Source organism: Amblyraja radiata, chromosome 5 (genome assembly GCF_010909765.2).
Source record: "Amblyraja radiata isolate CabotCenter1 chromosome 5, sAmbRad1.1.pri, whole genome shotgun sequence".
Classification (NCBI taxonomy): domain Eukaryota; kingdom Metazoa; phylum Chordata; class Chondrichthyes; order Rajiformes; family Rajidae; genus Amblyraja; species Amblyraja radiata.
In genome coordinates, this window is record NC_045960.1 from 75,389,547 (window position 1) to 75,409,936 (window position 20,390).

At 38.0% G+C, this 20,390-nt stretch overlaps 1 protein-coding gene across 3 annotated transcripts in view; it reads right to left on the minus strand.

Annotated features, from left to right (window-relative positions):
• Positions 1-20,390, minus strand: part of smc6 (structural maintenance of chromosomes 6) — a 68,098-nt gene that overhangs the window by 19,137 nt on the left and 28,571 nt on the right. For all 3 annotated transcript variants that reach the window (XM_033021560.1, XM_033021561.1, XM_033021562.1), the window contains 12 exons: positions 19,504-19,602; positions 18,957-19,103; positions 18,225-18,313; positions 10,662-10,826; positions 8,051-8,229; positions 6,077-6,278; positions 5,408-5,522; positions 2,176-2,336; positions 737-872; positions 584-664; positions 228-398; positions 1-138 (listed from right to left, as the gene is read on the minus strand). In XM_033021560.1, the coding sequence (XP_032877451.1) occupies positions 1-138; positions 228-398; positions 584-664; positions 737-872; positions 2,176-2,336; positions 5,408-5,522; positions 6,077-6,278; positions 8,051-8,229; positions 10,662-10,826; positions 18,225-18,313; positions 18,957-19,103; positions 19,504-19,602 (1,683 nt within the window). The remainder of the gene's footprint in view (positions 139-227; positions 399-583; positions 665-736; positions 873-2,175; positions 2,337-5,407; positions 5,523-6,076; positions 6,279-8,050; positions 8,230-10,661; positions 10,827-18,224; positions 18,314-18,956; positions 19,104-19,503; positions 19,603-20,390) is intronic.

The window sequence follows — 20,390 nt, forward strand, 5'->3', positions numbered from 1 at the left end:
CTCTAAAATAGTTTCTTTATTTTTCAAATTTTCTTTTAACTTATCTATCCCATCCACGTGTTCTCTTTTTTTCTCTTCGTAATGTCTTTTATGATGTTTACATTTTCCAACCTCTGCGTCGATCTTATTTAATTCATCCTGGTAAGAGATAACGCAGAATATTATTATAACTGCAAAATTGCAACAAATTTAAAAAAGCTGGAAAACTTTCCACCATCAATAAACACCTTTATTGGATCTGCATCTTCAGCTATAACATTTATCTTTTCCTTCATCTCTTTATATTTCTGTTCAGCCTCATCCAGTATTTTTCGGTGTACATCCATTTTCTTTCTGGCTTGCTCTAACTTCTCCTTGTGTGACTCTATTCTTTGGCATATGTCTTGCATTTCTTCTTCCTAAATTTTGGTTTGTGATGAGAATTAAAAGTCAAGATGAAGGAAGTCAGTTTTAATTCCTATCTAACCTTATTGGTCAATCTCAACATTTAACAGATGAAAATAAAATTCATTGGTTTTTTTCAGAATATTTGTTATTGCCACATACAGGTTTGACATAATTTGTATATAGACCAGACACTTACTAGTGTGGAAATATCCACAGATTGAGGTTCGTCCACATTCTCTAAATCCGTGATTTCTAGCTTTATTTTTGTCACACTCCCCTAAAAAAGAAAAATGTATGAAATTTCTGCTTTTTATGGAAAAATTAAGGTCACATTTAACTTGTTACAAACCTGGATTTTTCTGATTTGCATTTGTTTTGTTTTCATATGAGTCTCGTTTATTTTGATTTCTTCCTCCACTGAATGCAATTGTTGCTGAAAATGTGATACTTGAGCCATTTTATTGTTCACTTCCAATTCCAGCTGACTGCAACACAAAGAACCTCAATGGCAGTTTTTATTTTTAAAACAGTATTGTTAAAGCATTTTGCCATACACCACTTTATTTAACTACAATAAACCGCAGTTAACCTCCCGTTAATCAGAGTCTATATTATCTTTAGAGGCAAATCTACAGATTAGAATTATATATTACATTACACCAACAATTGGGCGGCAGTGGAGCAGCTGGTAGATTTCCTGACTCACAGCTCCAGAGACCCATATTCGATCCTGACCTCAGGTGTTGTGTGTGTGGAGTTTGCACATTCACCACAGTGTGGGTTTCCACCGGATGTTCCTGTTTCCTCCCACATACCAAAGACATGTGGGTCTGTAGGTTAATTGGCCTCTGTAAAAATTGCCCCTCATGTGTAGGCAGTGGATAAAAAAGTGGGATAATATAGAACCAGTGAACGGTCGGCGAATGGCTCATTTCCATGCTGTATATCCAAACTTAGCTAAATTTGAAGCAGTACTCAGTCCCTCAGCTCTATTCTGTCATTCAACACGATCATGGCTAAGTTCATCTATACCAATCTATATACTTATATCTATTGAATGGCATAGAAATATAGCAGTTGCTGGTTCCAAGCACCCAGGTTCCGTCCTGACCTTCTGTGGTGTCAGTATGGAGTTTAAACGTTACCCCTACCCCTGTGATCACAAACATTTCCCTCAGGTTCTTCGGTTTCCTTCCACATCACTAAGGCATTCTGATAAGCTAACTGGCTAATGCTAATTGAAGCATTAGCAATTGAATTCTTCTACTACTTGCCAACTAATGTTGGCAAGTAGTAGAAGAATTGGAGCAGGGCAAGGACTAAAGATGGGCATGAGGAAAGCTGACAACTAAAGAAGTGATGAAATGGAATAACCAACAACCTCAATTCAACAACGTATTATGTTTGACAAAAAAATGCGGTACAATTAACGAATAGGAATTAAGAGCCAGGCAACCCAAGTTACATACAAGACTAATAAGGTAATCAAGGATGTTATAATATAAGCACAGACATTTCATGAAAAACAGCAGTCATAACAGGAAACCCTCACTCAAAATACCGGTGTGTTGATATGACATTTGTGGTTCATCAACTACAGCACTAACCACACTGCAAGACGCTCAGATACACTTCTCACTGGACCAAATGTGGAATGATCTATTAGCTTAAGATTTAAAAAAACAATTGTCACATCTGCTGCTTTTAAATATCAGCACTTACCCACTATCCCCCCCCCCCCCACCACACACACAGGATGGAATACCACAATATTACATATTTACAAACCTGATCTCCGCTTCGACATCACTACCCAAGTATCTTGCCCTGTCCATTTCAGAAGAGTAATAGCGATTGGCAAAAACCTGGTCACCTGCAGCAGTGAAAGCTTCTCTGCAGTTTACGGGTGCTCTTTGCTGCTGCATAACTTCACGAGCTTTGCTGTTGTTCTAGAAATGGGAAAATAAATTGCAAACATTTAAGTTTCGAATGTCATCTATAAATTTGCAATAAATTCATCTGGACATCTATGATTTGCAAGCATTAGCTTAGCAGGAAAATATGTACACAAGATGTGTATAGATAATGGAATTTGTGCATACTATCTACGTAATGTAAATATCATACATTGTACCTGGAATTGTGCATAGAAAATTAACTTAAGAACTAGGGTATGTTTGTCACAATATTGATTTACAAGTGCATTTGTTTTATTTTTAAAGTTCAAATGTTATTTAATATTTCTATTCTAATTTATTTACTCATTTACTGAGGTGATAACCAGTGTCTGGAGGATGCAAATTTCCCAGGAGAGGTACAGAAGCAATTTGTGAGCCTCTTGCACATTTGTTTAGTTTAGAGATACAGTATAGAAACAGGCCCTTTCACTTTCTGAATCCAAGCAAACCATCAATCACCCGCTCACACTAGTTCTATGTTAACCACTTTCTGATCCACTCCCTACACACAAGAGGCAATTTAGAGGCCACTTAACCTACAAATCCACACATCTTTGGGATGTGGAAGGAACAGGCACTTTTGATAGTCTTGCTCAAGATTTGCTGCAAAGATTGAAAGATTAGGAAACAGTTCTTCAGAAATGTTCAGAAAGAAAATTACACAAAATAGGTATATGCTGCCTCACAGACCGTTACTGGGAAATGGACCTATATGCACCAGCAGATCAATGACTACTGGTCATATCAATACAGAAGCAATGAATATCAGTGATGACTTTAGAAATGGAAGGATGCAAACAGAAAAAAAAAATATGCTGGAGTAACTCAGCAGATTAGGCAGCATCTCGAGAGGGCAGATAGCAATTGTATCTGGTCGGAACTCTTCTTCATTCTAATTCTTGTTGGGGATAGAACAAAGCCAGGCTAGTAATAGGTGGATATTGTTGAGGGGAGTTGGTTTGGTAGATGGGTGGAAAAAGGCTTGAGATGAAAAAAAAAAAGAAAAAGGTTGTGAGATAGGGAGAGAAATGGTCTGAAATGCGAAGCAAGCAGAAGTGGATATAGGTAGAAGGGGATTTGGGGCATTTGAGGGAAGAGGGTGATAAAGGGAGCAGGATAGTGGGAGAAATGGGTGTGCATCCAGATGGGACACCGGGAAAAGAGGGGGGAAGGAAAGAGCAGTTTGTTACTTGATCACCTGAAATTAAAATATTTAATAGAAGTTTGATTCTGCTCTCACCTTACATCCCATAAAACATTGTGGGCAGACGACAGGTGAACACGAGAAGTTGCTTTTACAAAAATAGACGGGGAATTTAATTTGTTAATCAAATGATTGTTCATAGTGAATTGAAAGATATGCTGAGTGATTAAAAGAGAACTGGCTATTTTGTTTTCCAACTGTATGGCAACTAAGGAAATACATTTCACATCTTGACTCAAATCAAGCAAGCTGTGCTTCCGGAAGGAAAAAAAAAACTGGTGGCGTGCTGCTTTCTTTTACCATTATAGAGTGTGGGCATGGAGAGTCAGTATTTATTGCCCATCCCTTATTGCCTTGAATAGGGGCTTCCCCTCTCCCCCTCCCCCCCCCCCCCCCCCTCTCCCTCCCCCCTCTCTCTCTCTCTCTCTCTCTCTCGTCCCATCTCTCTCCCCTCCTCCCCCACCCTCCCCTCCCTCTGTCTCTTGCCCTTTTGTCTCTGCCGCCCTCTCTCTGTTTCTCCCCATTCTCTCTGCCCTCACTCTCCACCCCCCCTCCCCCTCCCTCTCTAGACGCGCCTGCAAGTTGGGGGCTATGCGTCAGCGGATAGGGCGGTTATGGGACAAAAGGAACAAATTAATAATATTAATATAATATCAAGGGGGGGTAGTTAGCGTGTGAGCGGGGGGGGGGGAGGGTAGTTAGTGTGTGTGGGGCTGGTTAGTGCGTGTGACGCCGCATGCCCCCCCACAAACGCGCGTTGGTCTAGTATTATTATAAAACTCTGATCTTGGATGTTTGCTTGCTTGTTTGCTTTCCTGAACTTTTTTATTTGATTCACATCTCCTCAAAAACCCTACGTGGTAACGGTGAAATTTTTACATATTCCGGTAGATATTTACCTCATGATTTCAAAAATCCCCTCATCTGATTCATTATTTCCCAAGTTTTGTTCCTAAAATTGTTCACCAATCTAGCATCTTTTTAAAATATAACGTGCTGAAGCGAGCTGGATGACGTCAGAATGCCTTTCCTCCTCGTGGCAAGCTGCTCAAAATTTTCAATGCACTACCTGCTGGGCACTGTTTTCCAGGAGTGACGTCACCACCCTCTTCCCCCCCCCCCTCCCGTTCTTCAAAAGACAAAAATGAAACGAGCATTGGCTCTGTTCTGCAGATCCCAACGGCTTCCTAAGGCGCTTCCTAGACTTTCCGAGCGCTTCAGTGGTAAACGCTCGCTTGCCTCAGCTCTGCTTTCCCGAGAGCTGCCGAGAACTTTTTACCGGAGTCGGGCCCTGTATAGGGCTCTCTCTCTCTGCTTTTCGCAGCACCCTCGCTCACCTGGCTCCCCTCCTCCTCTCCCCCCCTCCACCTCTCACCCCCCTCCCCACTGCCACCCCCTCCCTCCCCACTACCGCCCCTCCCCCTCCTTCACCCCCTCCCCATCCACCACCTCCCTTTCCTCCTCTCCCCCACACTCCTCTCTCCCCTCTCCCCCTCTGCCCCATCCCTTTCCCCTCCCCTCCCCCTCTCCCTCCCCCTCAATCCCCCCCCCCCCCCCTTTCCCCTCCTCTCCACTTCTCTCCTCTCCCCCCTCCCTCTCTCCCCCAAAAAGTTTTGAATGAGTACATAAATGATATTCCACACATTCCATTTGATCCACAACTTTCAACCTTAGATTACTTGTGCCATGCCTTATATATTTTTGTCCACTGGGCCTAAAAGTATGGAAAATATAAAAACAGCAGGTTTTTTTTAATCTTCTACATTGCGTAGTCTGGTATTTAAAAAAAAAATCTAAACTTTTAAACCACCACATTTACAATTGTAATTTTGGAACAGAGACAAAAAGGCAGACTTACACTGATCAACAGAACTTTTTCAATACCTCTCATGTCAACCAAACAGTTAGCCACCACTGGATTGTCTATTTCCAAGACATCAAGCACTGTCTGGAAGTCACGATGATATGCAGCTCTGCAATGACAAAAATATTATATGTTCAAAATTCAATTATAGTTTCCTAATGAAGATTTATAAATAAAAAATAAGAAAACTGTCAATTTTTACCCAACAATACAGGAGCAAACTACACCTAAATTAGAGGCAATACAATTATTATTTTTCTTTAAATTCACAAAATCAAACCCTGACTATTTGTAGTCATTTCAACAGTTATCCCCAAAATAACACGCTTTCTGTGGAAACAACAACTTAATTGATGTTGTACTCCCTTGAGTAGAATGAATAATTCCGTAATAACTAGTCTTGTTTCAATTAGCAGGCTGAATTTATCTGACACAAACATCAAGCAGCAAACACTGCTGTACAGTAAAATTGTACATTATATTGTATAATGTACAACTGTTATTGTACAGTACATTATTATTACAGAATCCCAAATAGTCCTTAAGTTTAAAAAATATATACATATATGGCACAAAGTACACAAAGGTGGTCACTTAGTACAAGGTGTATTGGGTTACAACATGCTGTGTGACAATCAAAAATGAGCAAACTTGAAAACATACCTGTCTTTTACGTTGTACACCTGATTTGAAAATTCACATACATTAATTTGGGGTCGTTTTCCTGAGTTGAAGTATCGAGACATCAAAGCCTGCAGTACCTGCTCATCTCTGTAATTATCACAGCAAAATGAAAGCGGTAGCGATTTTAAACAACTTTCAACTGCCAAAGCATATTCAGGATTTTTTAGTCTGAGACAAGCACCTGCAAAGAAAAGAACATGTATTCATATAGCAATTACCATTCAACATTTAAATCATTTGTTAATCTCAAAACAATGAGAAATCCTAAATACACTCATGCCTACTGCAACAATTTTCATTACCACTACTACACTGCCTAATAGACAAAAAGCATTGGGTATTTTAACTGAAGATCCTGTGGGACTGCACTTGGATGGTTAGAACTCCTTAATGGCTCCACGATTTAAGATGCACGACATTAAACTACAAGATTTCAAGTAAATATTGGTCTGCATCGAATTTGCTCTTGAAAGAGGCAGTAGAGACACAATAGACACAAAAAGCTGGAGTAACTCAGCAGGACAGGCACCATCTCCAGAGAAAAGGAATGAGTGATGTTTCGGGTCAAGACCTTTCTTCGGACTGGTTAGGGAAGAGGGAAACAAGAGAAAGACAATGATGTAGAGAGATAAAGAACAACGAATGGAAGAAATGGAAAAGAGACACAATATCCTAGGTCATTGAGGGAAATAAAAATATAATCAGGGGTCTTTTAAAAGTGTATCCGAGGACCAGAGAGTAACATGCATGGATGAGAAAAACATTTTTCACACAGAGTGGTGAATCTCTGGAATTGTCTGCCACAGAAGGTAGTTGAGGCCAGTTCATTGGCTATATTTAAGAGGGAGATAGATGTGGCCCTTGTGGCTAAATGTATCAGGGGGTATAGAGAGAAGGCAGGTACAGGATACTGAGTTGGATGATCAGCCATGATCATATTGAATGGCGGTGCAGGCTCGAAGGACCGAATGGCCTACTCCTGCACCTATTTTCTATGTTTCTATGAAAAGTGGGTGAAAGGAGGGTCAGATTTACTGACAATATTTCCAACAGCAAATGGTTTACACAAGGTCTTAAGTTGACTTAAATAGATACTTGAACATCACCAGTTAGTGCGTGCAGCAATATATAAGTGTATCAATCAATGCCTTAAAAAAAAATTAATGCCATAACTATAACAGGGATTGCTGTTGTATGTACACTTACTAACCGTGATTAGTTATATATAGATTAAGTTATTGCTTATAACTGAAAATTCAAACTTTGCATTGAAAAATTGTATTGCAAATTTATTGGCAAATGTTTATATTTGTTCAAAATGATAAAGCAGAAGCAATGTACTACGGCCAAGCTGTGTGGTAAAGAAACAAATTACTAACTGTGTTCCCTGTTTTCACCATTTTTTAATGATCGAGGAGGGTTCAGACCAAATTTGTTTCTTCCTTAAATTCATCATGAATATATCGCTGAAAACTAAACTGCTGTTTTTAGATGCATTAAATCCAAGTGTGTTGCACTCGCCCTATCCTGGAGGTTAGCCCCGTTCATAAGATGCTGAAGATCAATCATTTTCTTACAAATTCTTCCAGTATTTGCAAATATGAATTATTAGCTAAACACTTGTCACCAGGTATTAATTACATGACTTAACTATTTTTTTAGCATGTTTTACAATACCATTCCTTAACATATTTAAGTCCCAACTCACTGCCTTCTATTTACTCTTGAATACTTAATACATGGTTTAAAAATAACAGCCAGTTAATTGGCTCATTTCCTAATTTCCCACTGTTTCTAAAGTGCAAGAGTCAAGCGTGGTTTATTGTCATGTCGTGAAATGGAATAATGAAGTTCTTACTTGCAGAGGCACATATCTCGATTCATCACACAATACATGTCCCACACGAATGCATCTGAATTAAATTAGAGCAAGGCAAAAGGTTTGGAATTTACCTAACGGGCCGATTGGTTTCTTCTTGAAACGACCCTGTCGATGTGCTTCTTCTATTGCTTCCAGTAATGCTGGAATACTCTCTCCAAATCTTTTCAACTGGTTTGTTCTGCTGGCTCTCAAGTTGTTCAGCTGCTTCTTTCTGGATTCAACAGAATTTTTTGCATCCTGTTCTTCTCGTCTATGAATATACAATCACAATTATAACATGCATAAGTTCAAATACTTCTATATAAAATCAGTTGTGTCAAGGTGAGCCTATTATAAGATAAATTTATCTTCTGCCAAACCACTGCGCTTAGACCAGCCTCCCAGTTCCAACATGATTTTAGATGTTGGCTTTACACTGGAAGGTTGACATCAAGCTCATTGGCATCAAGCATTGGGTCTTTGGCTGCAGTGGCCATTTGTATTACCAGGGTGGCTTTGTCACTTGGCAAGCTCCTGCTCCATACTGTTTAAAATAATTACTTGTGAATGTATTTGACATCAAAAATTCACATATACACAGGGTATTAAAAATGGGATATTTTAAAATACGTTTAAAATGAAATTGATTCAAATAAATAGGTCTACTTGCTACTTTCTTGGCAGTAGAGTTTTCCATTTGATTGATATGGGGCCACTTGCACTTGCAATGTCTTAGATTATAGATGAATTGCCAAGGAGAAGGTATTGAAGGTTTATGTGCACTGAGGTTGGCAATTCCCCAGGGCCTAACCAAGTGTAGCCTCAGAACTGGGAAAAGTTCAGGAGGCTCTTGCAGCGAAATCTGCATCGACTTTAGCCATTAATCACACTGTGTTTTTGATTTTCTGTTTTTGGATTGAATTCTGTTTTTAATTTGTGTCATTGTGATGTCTTTAATTACTTGTTTTACTCCGATTATATGTTTTTATTTTCCGAATTATGTAAGGTGTCCTTGAGATTTTGTATGAAAGGCGCCCATTAAATATAAAATTTATTATTATTATTATTATGTAGCTCTGGAAGACAGGAAGGTGGCCAGTGTTGTACTGTTATTCAACTGGGGCAGCAAGAGTAAGGCAAGGAACTGGAGGCCGGTGAATCTGATGTCAGTGGAGATAAATTGTTGGCAGGGATTCTTAGGAACAGAATCTACTAGCATTTGGATAGGCACGGATTGTTTAGAGATAATCAGCAAGGCTTTGTGTGTGGGAAGTCATGTGTCACAAATCTGCCTGAGTTGTTTTTTGAAAGAGGTGACCAGAGTAGAGGTCTAAAACCAGAATCTGAAAGCTTAAGGCTAGAGGGGAGGGATTTAAGAGGGACCTCAAGACATTTTATTGAGGGTAGTCAGTACCTGGTGTAAGTGCCAGGGGAACATAGGACATCAAACAATACACAAGAATATGCCCTCTGACCCACAATTCCTATGCCAAACAAGACACGAGGACCACCTCTATTCTACCTGCACATAATCCATATCCCTCCATTCCCTGCACTTCCATGTAACTAACCAAAAGTCTCTTAATGCCACTGTGGTATTTGACTCAACCACCATCCCAAACAGCACGTTCTAGGCACTCACCACCCAAAAAACGTCATGCACATCTCCTTAAACCTATGTTCTCTAGTATTTGATTGTTTCCATCCTGGGAAAAAGGTTCAGACTGTCTGGACTATATATGCCTCTCATAATTTCATATCACTCTAACAGGTCGTCTCCCTGCAACCTCTTTTATTCCAGAGAAATCAATCCAAGTCTGTCCAACCCTGTAGCTAATACTCCGTAATCCAGGAAGCTAACAAAGGGGACACAATTATGGCCTTAAAAATACATTTGGCCAGATATATCGATTGGAAGGGATCAGAGGGCTATGGGCCAAATACAGGGAAAGCGGATTGGATCAGTATGCCAACTTGATCAGCATGGACACAATGGACCAAAGGGCCCGTTTTGGTGCCATATACCTCTATGACTCCAAGTTGTGGGTGGAAATATGAACCATGAATATGTCTATTGTCTAATATGGGCTGAATATATGGACCAATTTATTCTCTTAATACAATGGTTGCTGTATTATTTTACATATGGCCTGCTGAGTATTTCCAACATTTTCTATTCTTAGTTATTATTTTCAGCATTAACATCATTTTACTTTGGAACCTCATGTTACACAGAAATAAAGTTCTGATAAAAATCTAACTCTAAACAATACATTTTGTTCCAACATGTCAGTAGTCAACAACATTTTATTTTGTTAAACTCTTAATTTAAACCTCATGGATTGTACCTTAGATAGAAAATGTTATAATCACTTAATAATAAAGTGTTCACAATGACAGGTGGATTATACCAGACTAAATCAATGCAAGACAGCAAATATTGTGGAAAGCTTGCACTTCAACATGGTATAGCAAATTCTACCATAAAGTCACATAATTTGTACCCTTTCTGACTGGATCACATGACAATGTTTAGATTGAGTTTTCATTTAAATTGTTAAAAGGTCACAAAAGAAACTGGGAGGCTTATAATACAAATGTCATGTAACAAGCAGTTGACCATTTTATCATGAATAACGATGGTAAAAGAGCCCCATAACACGAGTTGCCATGTACATTTGTGACATCAATAAAATTACCAACCCAAGTTTATAATGTTCATCTTTTGATTTGTTGATTGCATGCTGAAACTGTTCCAACTGCTGTATGGTACTGGTCTCTCGTGCTTCCAGTGTTTTCAATTGGTCTTGCAGGTTGTTAATTCTTTCTTGTCGCTTTCTAAGATCAGCCTCAGAACTCTGGTTGACACTATTTTGAATGTATAGCTCATGATTAGTACGAGACAAAGAATTGTTACAACAGCGTTTCATGCTAAGTGCGTAAGACTAAAGGGCCTGTCCCACTATATGAGTTTATCCAAGAGCTCTCCCGAGTTTAAAAAAAAATCAAACTCGTGGTAAGTACGTAGAATGTGCACAATCAAGATTTTTATCTGTTTCATTTTTTTGAAAGTAATTGTATAACACATTCTTTCTTTCTTTTTCTAAGGCACTTTACAAGAAGGAGATGCAATATAAATCTAATAAACCGGGATGACCACCCAACTCCTAAAATTCTGAGGTATTTGGTTGCACCATATGATTCAGGAATATTACCTTGATTTACAATGCAAGACGATAGACAAATAAAGAATGGAGGAATTGCCCAACTAAAATCGTTGAAAAGCGACATAATGTTTTTACAGGAGACACACATGAAACAACAAACACAAATGAGATTAAAGGTGAATTGGATAGGCCAAACATACTACTCCTCATTTACTTCTAAATCTAGGGGTACAGCTATTCTTATTAGAAAAGGTATTCCTTTTAAATTAAAGAATACTATATCAGATAAAGAGGGAAGGTATATTATAGTTTCGGGTGAAATTTATGCAACCCCACTAACTTTGATAAATATTTATGCTCCGAATTTTGATAACCCCCAATTTTTTGATAAAATTATTGACATAATATCAGTTTAATTACCAAAATGTGATAATAGGGGGGGGGACTTTAACTGTGTTTTAGATTCATATCTAGATAAATCAGCAAAACAAAAGAAGAGTAATTTAAAATCTAAGACTAGCGAACTTCTAAATACATACTAGACTAAGTGGGACCCGTTGGGTCCCAGCATCACACAGGAGGGCTGGTCATCCAACGCAATATTCCACCTCTCCACCAATTCTAATATTGGTGGCCAGTTGGGGGGGGGGGGGGGGATTTCTGGAGCGCTAGTATGTGTGTTATGGGCTGAAGGGACTGGTTTCCAGAGGGCTAGTATGCAAATTGTGCGCCAAATGGATTCTTGGGCTGGCGTCTCAGTCAATCAAGCCTGTTGTGCTGGCAACTCACTCACTCACGGCTGGTGGGCTGGTAGTTGACTCACGGCTAATCCTTGAAATTCTACTTCAAGCAGGGTATAAGGCCACCAAATTCAAATGCAGTTTCTTACCACTTCTAGCAGGGTGCAAGGCCACCAAATTCAAGTGCAGTTTCATACCATTTGAAGTAGGGTGCAAAGCCACTAAAGACAGCGAGTCGTGACCTCTCCCTCCTCCATCTTGCAGAGACTGAGCCACACCCACATTTCCAGGTTTTATAACCCCTCCCCCCCCCACTGGAAAAGGTGTGGCTTTCATGGAGTGATTGACAGGAGAGAGATTCTCAACATTTAAAAAAAAACTAATAACACTTTTATTTTTCATTGATGGGAAGAATTCTCTGCTCAGCGGAGGGGGACTGAGTAAGATGGCCAAAAATCACAGCCGTAAGTGGTAGCGTTTTATCTCAAATCAATATACAGTGCAAACAGGAAGCAAGTGCATTTACAGTAGTGCCTTTTAACTTCAAGCCAAAGCACCCAAGCCACCATTTGCAGTAAGTACTGCCTTTCAACTTCATGCCACCATTTGCAGTAAGTGGTATCTTTCAACTTCAAGCCACACCCAAGCCACCATTTGCAGTAAGTTGTGCCTTTCAACTTCATACCACCATTTGCAGTAAGTAATGCCTTTCAACTTCAAGCCATTGCATCCAAGCCACCATTTGCAGTAAGTAGTGGCTTTCAACTTCAAGCCACACCCAATCCATCATTTGCAGTAAGTAGTGCCTTTCAACTTCAAGCCAAAGCAACCAAGCCACCATTTGCAGTAAGTAGTGCCTTTCAACTTCAAGCCAAAGCAACCAAGCCACCATTTGCAGTAAGTAGTGCCTTTCAACTTCATGCCACCATTTGCAGTAAGTAGTGCCTTTCAATTTCAAGACACACCCAAGCCAAGCCAACCAGGGGAGGGGGGGGGGGGGGAGGGGCTTTCTGGAGCGCTAGTATGAATCATTTTAGAACCAATAGACATTTTTTTTGCAAGCTTTAGAACCAATAGTCATTTTTTTTGCAAGCTTTAGAACCAATAGACACTTTTTGCAAGCTTTAGAACCAATAGACATTTTTTTGCAAGCTTTAGAACCAATAGACATTTTTTGCAAGCTTTAGAACCAATAGACGTTTTTTTGCAAACTTTAGAACCAATAGATACACTTTTTGCAAGCTTTAGAACCAATAGACATTTTTTGCAAGCTTTAGAACCAATAGATACACTTTTTGCAAGCTTTAGAACCAATAGACACTTTTTTTGCGCAAGTTTTAGAACAAATAGACATTTTATGCAAGCTTTAGAACCAATAGAGGCATTTTTTGCAAGCTTTAGAACCAATAGACATTTTTTTGCAAGCTTTAGAACCAATAGACACATTCTGCAAGCATTTTTAAACCACTAAGGGCACTTACATTTGAGTAGACATGTGTTCAGTGTTATTCACAGCTCAGAGAAACGTGACCCTCTGCCTTCCTCCATCTTGAAGAGCGAGTGAGGCACACCACTTCCTGGTTTTATAGTCCCTCCCCCCTGCCGCCAGCGGGGGCAGCAGAGAGAATGGGGAATTTTGTAAAAACATTAATATCTTTGTCATTTTTAATCGTCGGGAAAAATCCTCGGCACACATGCGGCAGAAGGGGGCTCTGAGCAAGGTGGCCAAAAATGATGGCCGTAGGTGGCGGCGTTCTCTCGGAAATCGCAGCACAGATGGCCAAAACCGGTCAAGAACAGACTTTTAGTAATATAGATATAAAAAATACTAATATAATAGATGTATGGAGATCTGCTAATCCAGTTGGAAGGGAATACTCGTTTTACTCTTCGGTACATATAACTTATTCAAGAATTGATTATTTTTTAGTGGATATGAAATTAATGCCATATACAAACAACCCAACATACCACATTAGTAGTATCTCAGATCACTCTCCGTTGACATTTTCAGTAAAATTTGAGGGAATGCCGGGTAAATTTTTTTTTTTAATACACATATTTTAAATGACGTGCAAGGCTATCAATATTTAAAACAACAAATGAAACTTTTTTTGGATACAAATGATATACCAGGTACTTTGCCTTCTTTATTATGGGAAACTTTTAAGGCATTTATGAGAGGAATTATAATTTCATATCAAAGTTTTCAAAATAAAAAGAATAAGACAGAACAATTGTTGTTAGAACAAGAAATCAGACAGTTAGAATTGGATAATGCCAAAGATTCCACGACAGATAAACACAATAAGATAATATTACTGAATTTAAACTTAATCGAATTTTATCGGCAAGAGTAATAAGACTATTCCAAATTACAAACAGGAACATTTTGAGTTTGGTGACAAACCACATAAGCTTTTAGCTCGCCAATTGAAAATACAAGAAAAGGAAAATACTATAACCAAAATTAAATCAGAGAAAGGTGAATTACTAATACTACCTAAAGATATTAATAATAGATTTGCCCAATTTTACCAAAACTTATATACATCTAAAATTAAAATAGAAGATAGTAAAATAAAAAATTTCTAGATAACTGTAATCTTCCAATACTGGACCTTTTGGAACAAGAGGAACTAGGAGCTCAAATTACAATCAAAGAAATAGGTGAAACAATAAAATCGCTGAAAAATGGTAAGACACCGGGACCAGATGGTTTTAATAATGAATTTTATAAAAAAATTCATGAGATAACGACCCCTTATTTATTTAATTTATACTCCCATGCTTTTAAAGAAAACAAACTACCTGAAACACTAACAGAATCAACTATTACGCTTATTCCAAAAAAAGATAAAGATTTAGAAGATCCGGGCTCGTACAGAGCTATATCACTTTTAAATACAGATCAGAAAATTTTAGCAAAGATTTTAGCAAGAAGATTATCAGTAAATTGATAAACCCTGATCAAACGGGGTTTATACCCAAAAGATACTCATTTAATAATCTGAGACGCCTGTTTAATATAATGTACTCGCATAAAGTAGAGGAAGAAGATATATCAATTATTTATTTGGATGCAGAGAAAGCATTTGATCAGGTAGAGTGGCAATACTTATATAAAGTACTACAAAAATTTAATATGGGAGAGAATTTTATAACATGGGTAAAATTATTATATGATAAACCGATGGCAAGAATTTTAACTAATAACATGTTATCTCAAAAATTTCAACTATCAAGGGGTAATAGGCAGGGATGTGCACTATCACCCCTGCTATTTGCCCTTATGATAGAACCCCTGGCTGAAAGTATAAGAATTCATCCGAATATTCAGGGCTATAATACCAGGGACTCAAAGAATAAAATCTCATTATATGCAGACGATATACTTTTATATATTACAAAGTCACAAACGAGCATACCAAATTTATTAAACTTAATAGAGGAATTTGGGTCTTTTTCTGGATATAGAATAAACTGGAATAAAAGTGAAATCATGACATTAAAACCTCAAGAACCTACACACTTATTGAAGTTCCCCTTTAAAATCGCAACAGAAAAATTTAAATGTTTGGGTATTCAGATTACTAGAAAATATAAAGCATTATTCAACGCGAATTTCATACCTTTATTAAATAAACTTAATACGCTGATTAAATTTTGGAAAACACTTCCCTTATCATTATTAGGTAGAATAAATGCAATAAAAATGATCTTCCTACCACAATTACTATACCTATTTCAGTCTATATATACCAAAATATTTTTTTTTTAAATTACTCTAATATTACTAATTATATTTGGGACTATAGATCACATAGAATCACAAAAAAACACTTGTGTAAACCAAAAGAGGTCGGGGGACTTTCACTTCCGAATTTTATGTATTATTACTGGGCAGTGCATATTAAGAATATGATTTATTGGTTGGATAGTTCTACCCAACAGACAGAATGGATAAAAATGGAGAAGGAGGATTGCCATCCTTGTAATATAGGAACGATCCTCTTCTCCCCCAAAAAACTGAATAACACAATATATAAGAAGAACCCAATTATATATGGTACAATAAGAATTTGGAAACAAATAAAATTATCTTTAAAATTAAGAAATCTATCACTGTTAATGCCAATAGCGAATAACCCTTTATTTAAACCATCTCTTATTGATAAGACATATAACCAATGGGAAAGTCTCGGAATTAGAAGGATCGGGGATATGTACGAAATGGGAAACCTACTATCATTCCAACAACTACAATTAAAATTTAAATTGAAAAACAACCAATATTTTAAATATCTTCAGATCTGCGATTTCATGAAAAAATATATACAAGGATATCAAAAAGTAACTCCTGACTTATTGGAAGAAGCAATGAATATTGAAGCTGACTCACAAAAATTAATATCATATTTATATAATAGTATTCTAAATATAGACCTACCATCGACAGAGGTACTTAGAGAAGAGTGGGAACGGGAACTAATGATAAAAATTACGAAGGTTAAATGGGAAAAATACTTGATATATATTCACAAATGTTCAATTAATGTAAGACATAATCTAATTCAATTTAAAATTGTACATAGATTATATTATTCAAAAACAAGATTGAACAAATTTTATCCAAATATATCCGCCACTTGTGATAAATATCTAGCCCAAAAGGCAACTATAACACACTCCTTAGTTTCCTTTATAGATTTTGGAATGATATTTTTGAAATATTTACAAAATTATTCAAGACAAGAATGGAACCTAATACTGAAATGATTATATTTGGCGTAATGGAAGATGGGAATAAATTGAACACATCTCAAAATCTATTCCTTAACTATGGTTTAATAATAGCAAAAAAATTAATACTTAAATTATGGAAGGGTACATCAATACCAACGCTTAAAATGTGGATTGCAAGTATGTTGGACACAGCTCATCTTGAGGAAATGCGATTCCTCCTAATGGATAAATCAGACCAATTCATAACGAGTTGGTCTCCATTCGTCGTTTTTTTGGAATCATATGGTGCAACACAATTGTAAAAGAAATGTTTCAGGACTGGACGAGGGTTGGTCAAGATTATAAATAATGATCTCCTTTTCTTTTTTATTTTATTTTCTTTTCTATTTTCTCTCTCAACTTTCTTCATTTACTCGTTTTCTTTCTTCACACACTATATATTTCACATCTTTCTATCCTTTACTATCTAACTTCTTTTTCTTATTCTAATCTTTTTTCAATGTAACAAAAAAAAAAAAAAGTACGTAGAATGTACGTAGCGGGTACGTCGGAGCTCGGGACATCTCTTAGCAGCTCGTAATGCTAACGGCAGGTACTCGGGAAACGCGGTAAGCTCTTGAAGATTTTTCAACAGTGTGAAAAATGTTCACGAGAGCCCCGAATACCTACAAACGGTTATTACTGTAATTCTCCGAGTACGAATTAGGGGAAACTCGGGAGAACTCTTGAATTACCTCGTACAGTGGGACAGTCCCTTTACATATACGATTTTTAGCTTCACATCTCCTAATAAAACACAACTGACCTAAACCATTTTACAGCGGCTTTGGCAGACTAAATGTGATACAATTGTACAAAATAATGAGATTGTGAGAGGGTCACAACTTTGCTGTAATGCAAAAGCATTAACCCATAAAATTCACTTCATTTCCCTCTCCATAAATGATACTGGACAAGTGGTGAATTGCAACCTAATAATTTTTCACAAGATTTTCAAGATTTGGAGTATTTTGCTTATGAACACCTTTTAGGGTAGGGGTTTAGTGAAGTTCAGGGGTCAAAGGCATGGATAAAGATTCCAAATAAAGAGACAGATACAGGCAAGCAATGTCATGGAAGTGTAGAGAACTAGGAAACGCTGGAAAAAGCAAGCCAGGCACAATCTGTATACGAGAAAATAAAAACTGTCCCACTTCAAATATTTTTAACATTCTCAATTTTTGATTTCAGCTTTTCATTTGATATATTTTGCCTCGGTAGACATTCGGGCGAGCAGGCGGGGGTGACCCGCAAGCGCTGCCAAACCGTCACTGGCAGTCCCCGGTTTCCCCCCCTCCACTCAAGTGTGCCATCCTCGCCCGGGGGGGCGGCCGGAGACATCCGGACCAACAGGACACCGGCCCCCAGGCCCAGCACGGAGAAGCGCCAACCCCAGCTCAGCTCTGCCTCTCCCTGCTGTTGAGTTGCTGCTGGGGCCAATCCGGCACGACAGGCAGATGCACCACCACCGTTGCCAAGACTGCTTTATAGCTAGTAGACGTATGACCTGGGCATGCAATGTCAGAATACCGAATTTGCTTATTCCACTAAGACCATAAAAGTAGTGTTCTGACCTATTTCGCAGTTCATTAATACGCCTTTGTAACTGATCATGGTCTTTCTCAAGTTGTTTCAGCTGTGTCCTGTAGCGATGGAATGTTGCCTGTGCAGAAAACATGCAAATAAAATTGGTTTTGGAAAATATCATTGCATATCAGTATCATAAGCTTGATTTTCTTTACTGAGTTGTTTAGTTTATTGGCACGTGTACTGAGGTACAGTGAAAAACTCTGCTGCATGCTATCCAGTCAGTGGAAATACAATACATGATTACAATCGAGCCAGTGTACGTCCAGTGTACAGATACAGGATGAATGGAATAACGTTCAGTGCAAGATAAAGTTCAGTAAAGGCCGACTAAACATAGTCGAAGGGTCTCCAATGAGATAAATGGTAGCTCAGGAGCACTCTCTAGCCGGTGATACTATGTTTTCTAGCACTGTATTCCCTGTAAGTGCGATCCTCCACATGGTTGGATTCTCCATTGCTGTCTGTAAATTGCAACAGCACTAATCCATTTAAATGGACCAGCAACTTGTCATTTGCAGCACTGATTCGTGCGGTTTCTTTTATCTGTGAAAATTCAGAACTCTTATATTGGATTCTGTTTTATTGTACTTTTTGCAAAATGCTGCTGCAGTAGTGCCATTTTTTCAGCAACAACCAATATTCAGAGAATTGAGTACAAAGTTCTAGTATATGTACACTTCTAAAAATCTGCAGTTCACATCATTAAATCTATTAACCTCGGATTCTTTGCACGTTTTATTATTTCCTTGCACATCTTCTTTTAATGTTGTACACTGTGGTCGCAATATTTGAACTTCCTCTGTTATTTTCAGTAATTGATTCTGGGTTGCCTCAAAATTTTCTTCCGTCTCATTCACCTTGATCTATGACAAGAAAAAAAAAAGAGGCTTACTTTCATTTTTCAGATACTTAAATGTCAATTAAAAATTCATAAATTTTCACAAATCACCTTGCAGAAACTTACAAGATAAAATTCATAGGAAACTATAGTACAGAAGATCTTCAGTTAGCTAATTATGTTGAAAGCATCTCCATTAGTATATTAAAATGAGACAGTTTGTCAAAGGCTATCAAATGTGTGTCTTCAAGAATTAAATGTCCCCATTAAAACTAATCCAAGCACTGCGTAAGTCTGTAACAAGTTATCATGTTTTGCCAGTTACTTAGAAATGTGGATCAACTTTAAACATTATTAAAAGATACCACTTCCGATAATCAACATTTGCATTTGTTAACACAGGAAAGGATAGAAAAGTAACTCACCTGCCATTCCTCTATTTTCTGATCATATTTGATAGTACGACTTTCCTCAACTTTAATATGATCCTTTATTGGCTGCATTTGCTTTTCAATTTCAATGACCTTGCAATGTAAGATTTTAAAATATCAGCTTTTCCCAATATTACTCTAAATAAATTCCTCACGTCACATTTATCACTATGCAGAGAACATTAGGCTAAAATGCATTTTTAAATAAATACAGGGAAGAGAAGGGGAGAAGGCAGGGGGTGTTTTGTAGCTGAGTTACCTAAAATTGAAGAATTCAATAGTCCCATCTTCTCGCCCCCACCCCCTTTCCACAGAGACCCCTCCCTCCACAACTCCTTGGTTTACTCATTCCTTTCCACTCAAAACCACATCCCCAATACTTTACCCTGCACCTGCAGAAGATGCAGCACCAGTCCCCATACCTCCTCTCCTCCATCTATGGATCCTTCCAGATACAATATGTCCTCCTTTATATCAGTGAGACCAAGCGTAGACTAGATAACCATTTCACCAAACACTTGCACTCAGTCCATCAAGGAACGGCCAGTTGTTAACCATTCCTGTTTCCATAATGACCTTTGTCTTGGACCTACTTCATTGCCAGAGTGAGGACACATGCAAATGTGGTATCATACAACCCATCAGTATGAACATTAAGTGTATGAAGGATCTTCAGATGCTGGTTTACACCGACGATAGACACAAAATGCAAAAGTAACTCTGGTTCAGGCCGCATCTCTGGAGAAAAGGAATAGGTGACGTTTTGGGTCGAGATCCTTCTTCAGATAGTCAGGGGAGAGGGAAACTAGAAGTATTACTGAGAGCCAGGGGACCCCCTTCCCTCCTGTGCCCCACCTGGATTTGTAGTTATGTTTCCTTTC